Below are 9807 nucleotides of genomic sequence, written 5' to 3'. Positions count from 1 at the left end.
TCCGTATAATTTTCAGTAATTATGAGTTTGTTGCTTTACAAAGCTCCCAACAAGAAACAAGGTTGGATTTTCAGTTTGGATAACAGTGAGAACAAGTGAGTTGTGTTCGTCACTCCTCTCTTAGCAGATTTGCATAGCATCCAATTAACAGAAATTATGTCATGGTGCGACAAGGCAAGCTTCTTCCATTCACACAAACATATAAGTATATATATATATAATTATTTTTTAATTTTCATGTACACAAAAAAATCTTAAATTATTTGAACAAGTTTATATAGGCACATGATTTTTTAAATGTTTTTCACAACATTGGATGTTTGTTTTTAGGGGAACAATTATAGTTTACCGTAAGAAGCACATGGTTTTAAGATGAGTATATAATTGTGTTCTAAAATAATATTGATCATTTTATTATCTGGCCATATTAGTTCTTGAATTTTTAGTGACTATTTTTCCTTCAAGAATTTAATTTTATCTGGTTTATTAACAGGTATTTAAAGTGCTTGCATAACGGGGGAGGATCTGTCATCGATATTCCACTTTAGTGCCTTTTTTACATTTTGAAAACCCATTATAAACATTAATGGACGAGAGGCTTAAAGTTATAATTCATGTGCAATTTTTGATATTATTCCACCAATTATCGTATCATGATCTTTAATTTTTTTGGATTGTTATCTCTTGTATAAGGTGTGCTCTCATGAATCTATAACATTAATGGACGATGAGCTTATTTGAGTTTCAAGTGGAGGTGAACCTATCTGTCATGCTATATATCTCAAGGATTAATGATTTTTTCTCTTTGTTTCTTCCTATTACTTATATGTTTGTCGTATTTTTTTCCCTTTCATCTTCTATTTTCATGTAATTTAGATTTTAGCCTTTACAATATGTTCCCTTAAAGGCATGTACATAATTTTAACTAAGATGAGCTCTTCTGAGTCTTTTGCAGGCTAGGAACCAGGTGATTGGTTTATATCTTGGATCAGAGTTACAAAATATGTGAAGTACAAAGTGGTGATTAAAGTGGGGTCTATTTATCAAGCTTCAGGCTGGCTGGCGATCGCATCCTTAGCTAATCTAGGTATAAAAGGTTAGGCATCATTATCTTACCGATAACATTACTATATTGACTTAAATTTAGGTACATATATATAGGTTATAGAATAATGTGAAAATCTTTTATGTATTGTGGAAATACCGAGTAATAACCTTTTAACATAATGAGTATAATTTTTATTTGAATGTACTTGAATTGGAGAATACTTTTATTCTTGAATGATATAAAATGCTAATGAATTTGTTTTCTTACCTGCTAATGGAGTGCTTGAACTTGTATACATTGCATGTGACTTTCTCTTATTTACAAAGCCTTTTCTGCTAATCCGGTTTACTTTACGAGATTAAATTACAACAAAAGTGTAGGGTTAAATTCACACTCTAATCATAGGTGTCTACAAGTTAGCAACCATTTCCCTATAACCAAATCTTTGGAGAATCAAGATTTGACATGATTAATTATCTTATCTTTTACTTTGACATGAGTTTGTGCTTTGCAGAAGCTCCCAATATGAAACAAGGTTAGATTTTCAATTTGGATAACAATGAGAACAAGTGAGTTGTGTTACCCACTTCTCTTTTAGCGGATGTGCATAGTATCCAATTAAATAAAATTATGTACATGTTGCAGCAAAGAAGGCAAGACAATGTCTTATGTTCCCTAACCCCTTCCAAATACGCCTATATTCTAATTGTTTCTGGTTTATTGCAGGACTTCCATTTTGGGTTCGAGAAATTTAAACAGGTCTGCTATCCATCGAGCATCTCAAGGATAATGAGACACCAGAATCTGGAAAATAATGAGACCGCAGGTTGGTAGAATTCTTTCCAAAAAAATTATGAAGTGGAAGTATGAACTTTTAGGTCTGAAATGCTTTGAGGTAGGTACTCATAATCATCCATCTAGCTCTTAAGTGCATTGATTTTGGAGTTGCTTACTGATATGGTTGTGTATATTCACGATGGTAATTTTGACAAAAAAATGCGGTCTATATTTTTCTGATGTTTCCGAGTTTCTTTCAAGATTTAATGTGATAGTATATATAAAATTGTAGCATGTGCATTAAAGAGGAAATGTAAGTCTCTATCTATAACTACACTTTAATTTCACAAGTTATTGGTGTGCATTGTTGTTCCAATATATTCTAGATAATTGAATTACATGGATCGCTGACTAATTTTCAAATTAATTGTTTTATGCTTAAAGAAAATTGGGAAGTAATATTAGTCATCTCAATTTTAATATAAGATTTTTATATATTGAATAATTGTTTTTAGCAAAACACATACTGAGATCCAGTTATTTTTTATTATTTTAATATTAAAATATGATCAGTTTTTTCTTTATCTACAATCATGTTGGTATCTACTATTTGCAAAACAAAATCAATTCGAAAAAATGTGCACAGATTGATTATATATGGTTCTAGCTTCTCTTATTACACTTGGATGATGCAAAATGTCGTTGCAAAATGTCGATTGTAATTTACTTAATTTATTCAACATTTATTTAGAAAGGTTAAATTATATATACTTGATAAATTATATTTAGTGCAATGAAAGAGTAAACAAATATATAAAAATGATGTATGCATAATCTTATTTTATGTAGTATTTTTTTTTTGAAATGATAAAGAAATGTTATGGAAAAAAGATGTATCGATTTAAATTGAAAAAAGACATATTTTAAAAATTTGTGAAGTATCAGATTGGAATATTCCAAAAAAAAGTATCAAATTCGAACATAAAGTACCGCTACTTTGAATGTGTATAACTCTTTAAAATTTTAGGTGCACTTATCAACTCTCCAATTATATGTTATATTTTTATAACATTATTTTTAGCTACTCTTTTAGTTTTAGGAATCTTAATTTTAAACAAAATTGCTGTAAATTATACTTTATATATATTATATTTGTTCTCTTATTTTTATTTTAAAATAATTTCTCTAAATCGCGCGAAGCGCGGTATTTTCACGTAGTTAGGATCATAATATTTTTTGGGGCAATTGATATCGGCTAATATTGGTAGACAGACATTTGCACCGTGATTGACATCGTGTATGAAACGACAGACAGGGACCACATGACATTTTTTTATTTTACCTGACTTAAAACTTCTTTTTTTAAAAAAGGCTACGACAATTTGATTTAATAAGATATTATATTATTAATAATTAGTATTCTAAAAATTTCCGATTTAACCTATTAACTTCTAATTAATCCTTAAATTTATCTATCTATATCTACACTATACTATCTATCTATCTATATATACTTTCAATATTGTCTATACTATATTATAATAGACGAAATATTAAAAATTTGGTATTCGGTCGGTCGAAACTTGCTGAAATTACTTATATATCCTAACCTATTTATTTTAATTTTAATGGATGTTGGTGAGTCAATTCTAATTTTAATTGATATTAAAGTCAGCTTCCTCCATCAATTTAAATTCTATTTTATATTCAACTCTATATCACTATAATTGATATTAAAGTCACCTTCATCTACCAATTTAAATTAATTTCTTCTACCAATTTTATTCTATTATATCGAGTTTTATATTAGTCTAATTGATATTTCTGACTAAAATAAATTTAAGCAAACTAAATATAATTAATTGGCTTTGGTTGATATAATGGGCCTCGGGCTAAAATGTAATAATAAATACTACTGATCCGACTATAAAATTATATTATTGAAATAGGATAAACAAAATAAGATATATTATTCTTCCACGAAAAATATATCATACAATTGATCAAGACACAAACAAAATTAAAATTAAAATACAATTCAACTAACTAAAAAAATAAATAAATAATAATTATGTGGACTAAAACAAAATTATCTTATAGATTTGGACTTAAAAAATCTATATAGTATTAAAAAAAACATGTGTGATCCGTGCATCGCAGACGAAACAATGAAAATTTGGTTGGTAACCGGTGTGGTCACCGTAATTATAGTAATATTTAAAATAAAACATTCATAAATAGATTAATATTCACAATACAATTATTCAAATAAAACTAGAATTATAATATGTCTAATAGTCCTGGTTTTAAAAAAATTATACTATTCATCCGGGCTAACTAAAAAGAATTATATCCAATCTTAATAAAACATAAAAATAAGTTTAGCCGATATAATGTCATCAGGTTAAAAAAAATTATATATATTATTCATTCGGCCTCAAACAAAATTATATTTACCCCACGCCAAAATAAAATTAAACGAAAAACTAAATAATTAGCTTGATTTGGGTTGATATAACAAGTTTGAGGATAAATAAAATTTGCTAATTCGTGCTAAAATAAAATAATAAATTCTACCAATCCGACAAAAAAAAATATTAAACCGTGCTAAAAGAAAAAAAATTGAAACGTAATACGTTTGTCTATATAATATCATCACACTAAAATAAAATATATAATCTATTCGATTTAAAGTAAAATAATATTCGCTCAAATATAAAGTAAAATTGAAAACAAACTGAATGTAATTAATTGGTTGATATAAACGAGTCTAATACAAAAATAAAATAATATTTATTATTGATCTACTATGAAATTCAAATTAAATTCAAATTAAGATAATTTTTATATTATTGATATAATGTAGGTTTAAAATAGTGATAATTAGATACAACCCTAATAATTGAAAAATTAAAAATTTGGTAGTAGATGTGTATGTACAAATTAAACCAAAAATAAATCTGAATATAATTAGTTGAATTTGGTCGGTATATCAAATTAATTAAAAGATAATAATCTTTCATCAACACACCAATGAATATCAATAAAATTTATAAACAAATTAATATTCACAATAGAATTATTCAAATAAAAATATAATTATAATATGTCTAATAGTCTTGGTTTGAAAAAAACTATACTATTCATCCCTGCTGGACTAAATAAAATTATATCCAATCTTAATAAAATATAAAAATAAGTTTAGCTCATATAATGTTATAAGGTTAAAAAAATTATATATATTATTCATTCGGTCTAAAACATAACTATATTTATTGCATGCTAAAATAAAATTAAACAAAAAATTAAACATATTTAGCTCGATTTGGGTTGATATAACAGGGTCTGTGGATAATATAAAATTTGCTAACTCATGCTAAACTAAAATATCACTAATTTAAACATGTGTATATTTAAAATTATTGTCAATTTATATTATTAAAAAAATCAAATAAATGAATTTCAAGGGCTTAAAATTTTCAATTTAAATTAAATTAAAAAATTATATAATATTTTCCCTCTCTTTTTTTATATCATTCCTTGTAAACAATCAGTGCATCTCACTGGTTTTTGGCTAGCTAGTATGTAAAGTATTTACATTTTATTTTATTTGGAGTAAAAATTTGTTAGATTTGTATTTATTTATATTTTTGTTTTTTTAAATTCTGGAACACGATTATAAAGGGGGATAAAATAACTTTTATTTACTCTTTAATTGTTTTCCTTTTTTCTTTTTAAAATTCGGGAGCATGATAAATGCTCCTAGCGAATTAACTACTACAACTACTTAATGTCCAACAAAAATGGTTAAATTATTTGTTCTATAAAAATGTAAATTTTACTAATTAGTTATCCAATTCATTACGAGATGTATATGAATTAATCACTACAGATTTTTTTCTAATAATATTTCCATTAATCACCGATTATGTCATTAATTTTTCAAGTTATATTTAAGGACTAATTATGATATCATGATTCTTGTGTTTTAAATTCTTTTCTTTATTCTTTAAATATTGTCCCGCCCTAATGTTCGATCTGTATTTTAATAATTATGTATATAATATAAAAAGTATATTCTTCCTAAAAAGTATGTTAATATCTTCCAAAATAAAGTTTAAACAAATATAATTTATTTAAAAAATAAATTATGTATATAATATAACTACGGTGAATTATTATCCAAATTAATTTTTAATCGCACCCACTTAGCTTATTTATAGGGAACCAAACACTTTCAAAATTAATTTTAACAATTCAAATTATAATATAACAAAAAATTTAATAAACCAAGAAAAAGTTATAAAAATATATATTAAAGAAAAACAATACCACATCATCCACGTACACCACTCATACGCGATTTCCCTGTTCTCTTCTCCGCTATTCAAAACTTCCCCCATCGTATATGCTATGCACCCGCGCATCAAAGGACCTTTTGAAATTCTAACTATTTATTTTTTTGAATTTTTCAATAATATAATACAGACAAAATAAATATTTTAACTTTGTTAATCTCAATAATATTTAATTATTGTTTATATAATTTATTTTTATAAAATAGTGAAATTACAAATATTATAATTATTTTGTGCATTGCAACTGATTGTATGCTAGTATATTTGGGGTTTGTTAGGCTTCATGAATCGGTAGAATTTTGATATCTTTAGCTTTGTATAGCTGAATATTTATCATCGCTGAATCATGTAGTTGCCGCTAATCTTCATGGATTCATCTTTTACATTTCAACTGACAGATGTGCAAGGCTTCAGTGTTCAATACTAAAAATTTCAAATACTAATGATATGCCAAAATATAGATATATAGAGCACCAGTACGAATGGGGATTTTATATTTTTATATATCCAATACAGTAGGCAAAATATGAGTAATCCGAATTTTAATAATCTGATATACATATATAGGTATTGATACGTGAAGTCTCTGTTGTTAATAATCTTACCATACTTTTAACTGCGTCAGAGAAGAAAATGCAGAAGTTTAGGAATGATATAAATGGAGTCTGTAGCAGCTACTATAATAATATCTGGCGATCCAGCAGTTAACGTGGAAGCCATCGGAACTGCGGAGGAAAGATCAGAAACAGGTAACATACAGTTTGCTAAAAGAGCAAACTTATTGCCTGCCGAAGTCGTCGCTGACATTGCAGTAAAATCAGTGTCGTTTTCCCAGTAACTATAATCCAGTGCTGGCATTTTGTCCGTAACATCAAGATTTATCTCGAAAAGTTCTTCCTCTTCTTCCTCCAACATGTCTATAATTGGGCCTTCTATACAGGCTATGTCGTGTTCAGTGTGTGCGAGTGTATGAGGTAATTTATAGGGAGGCATGGTGAATGGTAGCTGGTAAGTAGACCGGTCTTCTAAAATGTAGCTGACTTTCTGAGGACCTAACTAATCAACCAGCCCAAATTAGTAAAGTCGATCACTTAGTTGAACTAATCTTACCTAGCTAACCCTTCTTCACAGAACAAGGTTACACCTTTTGTTTTGTAACGTGTTCCAGGATGCAAACGACACGAAGTCGCAAACACACTCGTGGACAATTGGTACTCTATTTTAAAAATAAATTGTCAAGAGTAACGATAATGTCAATGAATTGTAATAGAATACAATAGACTGAGCGACACTGTATGTAAAAACTTAGATTAAACGAATGATTGCAAGTGAATTCCTCCAATTTGGCCACACCAGATTAATATTGGAAGTTGACAATATTGAGCTAGCGCTTTTGTGCGAATGCGTGAGGTTTTATTTTTATTAAGCTCAAGATAAACAGACTATAGATTTGCTTGAGATTTACATTTTTAAGCTCAAAATGAACAAATTATATATAGATTATATCTTGAGTTAAGCCTAACAATCTGCAGCACGAGAAGCAAGGCTCTGTAACCAGAGTTGATCAGATATGACAGCTTCATCGTCATCATTTCTATGCCATGTCCACCGTGCATGGCTTGCATTCACCACCTCCAGTGTCCCATGCCCAAAGCTAGCCTCCCTGAATAATGACTCAGTTGGCTGTGGATCAATAAACCTGCAGTTCATAAAAGTAAATCATGTGTTGTAACTTTATTAAAAACACCCTATTCCTAGGTATTTTATATCTCTTTCTCTGCTTACTTGGTTGCGAGGCCTTCGTGGTTACCACCATCTCCAATTGTTATATGCACTGGTCCGCACTTGTCTGCTTCATCCTTGTAAACTTGGGTCTAAAAAGTGTGTAGTACGAATGGTTAATTTGTGCCTTGCAGTCAAAAAACTAAAATTGCAGACAACACGAAACTTACAAAGCGCTCGTAGGCATGAACATGTCCTGCAAATACAATGTCAACGTGAGCATTGTAAAGCAAATCTTCCATTGCAGCCTTCATGTCAACGGATGCAGACTCTCCTCTATGAGCAAAATTAGAATTGTACCATGGAGCATGAATGACGGCAACAATCCAAGGTGTTATGCTTTTGTCAACTTTACTCAAATCAGATTTAAGCCAATTGTATTGTTCGGATCCAACACTAAAATCAGCATAAGAACCTAACATCATAATATGAACACCTGCAACTTGAAAGGAATAGTACAAATTAGAAGTAGAGGCACTTTCGCCATAAGGCATAAGCCATCTCGCATTGTAGGATATAAAGGTCTGGTTTACTGAAAGCTCCTCCACTTCGTGATTCCCTTGTGTTACCATCCATGGTCTTTGGCTAGCTAGAGGCTCCACAAGTCGACCAAACGAATCCCATAATGGCTGGTTAAAATCTGCATATGACAAGTCTCCTGGTAGAAGGAACACATCATAGTTTGATTTTGATATATGTTCAAGTGTTGTTTGAGTCCATCCTGTTTGTCCAAGATCACCTGCATTTTGTAATTTATGATTGACTATCTTATTCCATTTAACCTACTTCGAAATTTGATTAATTCACATCAAATGTTATCATTTTAAGATGCTGAAATGTGTTGTACCTGAAACTGCAAAGTTGATTGGAAAATCAGATGGAGGGGTTTTGAAATTAAACAAGGTGGAGTTAGAAGGGCCACAAAGGTAGTAGTATGTGGTGCTAGGACTTAATGGGCCGATGACAACATTATGAATGTTGCCAGAGCTGTAGGCTATAAATTTGTATGAAGATGAAGTCCCGGTTGCTGAAATTGCATTGCGTAGTCCAGGAGAAGTGGCATATGTTACAGTTGGTTGTATAGGGTCTTCTGTAATCCATGATATTCTCATTTTATCATTCTCGACCAAAGATATGTGTACCTGTATATAAATGCTTGTAGCAGTTACAAGCCTGATTATAATTTATGTACATAATATCAGACCATTAACTTGTACTTGTATAACTGATTATGTACCTGTTCCGGGGAGGTGGAACTAGAGCTTTGGTCTCGTGATATGAAGACAGAACTGCGGGGAGGAGGCCTTTCATAAGAAGAAATACAACATCTTAAATTTAAGGAAACAATGGCCAAAACTAACATAACAGCTATCCGTAAAACAGCCATGCAGGCTAACAGGCAGTACGCTAAAGAGAACTGGAGTAAATAATAAAGCGTGATTTGAGGACTGTTTATAAGGGAAGGAATCTGTTCTCGTCTGTTTGGAAATTTATTCTAGTTTCGCTGCAATCAATTAGCTGTGGCAGCTATAGCCGCACGTTTCATTCGTTGCAGTAAGAAATTAAACTAGTATAATTTGTTGGCTTCATGTGAGCATGGAATTAGTACAAAATACATTGGCTTAGTTTACACAGGCACGGTGATGTTGTCAAAGCTGTAGCAGTTGTAGTTTTCGTATATACAATAACATGAAACAGATACTGTCATTATATAAATGGACGTAACCATTCGTACAAGTATTCCATCACTAGCATTATTATCAAATTCAGTCTATATTACCTTCTGTATGAATTTGGGACCGAAACTGAGTTGCAGGGAGGTGAACTGCATATGATCCTTTT

General features: G+C 29.8%; 1 protein-coding gene across 1 annotated transcript; it reads right to left on the bottom strand.

The window, feature by feature from the left end:
- Positions 1 to 7633: 7633 nt before the first annotated feature.
- On the bottom strand, positions 7634 to 9092 carry LOC141693778 (putative purple acid phosphatase 20). Its single transcript, XM_074498937.1, has 4 exons — positions 8813 to 9092; positions 8136 to 8704; positions 7969 to 8057; positions 7634 to 7882 (listed from the first exon to the last, which is right to left on the bottom strand). Exons 1-4 carry the CDS (start codon positions 9075 to 9077, stop codon positions 7702 to 7704), a joined length of 1104 nt encoding a protein of 367 aa, XP_074355038.1. The 5' UTR covers positions 9078 to 9092; the 3' UTR covers positions 7634 to 7701.
- Positions 9093 to 9807: the final 715 nt, after the last annotated feature.

Source organism: Apium graveolens, chromosome 10 (genome assembly GCF_009905375.1).
Source record: "Apium graveolens cultivar Ventura chromosome 10, ASM990537v1, whole genome shotgun sequence".
Taxonomy (NCBI): Eukaryota; Viridiplantae; Streptophyta; class Magnoliopsida; order Apiales; family Apiaceae; genus Apium; species Apium graveolens.
Note: the sequence above shows the minus strand (reverse complement) of the source record. Positions and strands in the feature narration are given on the sequence as shown.

What these genes read in the sequence shown, in the direction of transcription:
- LOC141693778 (XM_074498937.1), bottom strand. Translation starts at nt 9,077, where the DNA reads ATGAGAATATCATGGATTACAGAAGACCCTATACAACCAACTGTAACA. An exon ending in AATCAACTTTGCAGTTTCAG is followed by an intron (nt 8,705 to 8,812) that starts GTACAACACATT and finishes TACAAAATGCAG; the next exon opens with GTGATCTTGGACAAACAGGA. An exon ending in TTCATGCCTACGAGCGCTTT is followed by an intron (nt 8,058 to 8,135) that starts GTAAGTTTCGTG and finishes CACACTTTTTAG; the next exon opens with ACCCAAGTTTACAAGGATGA.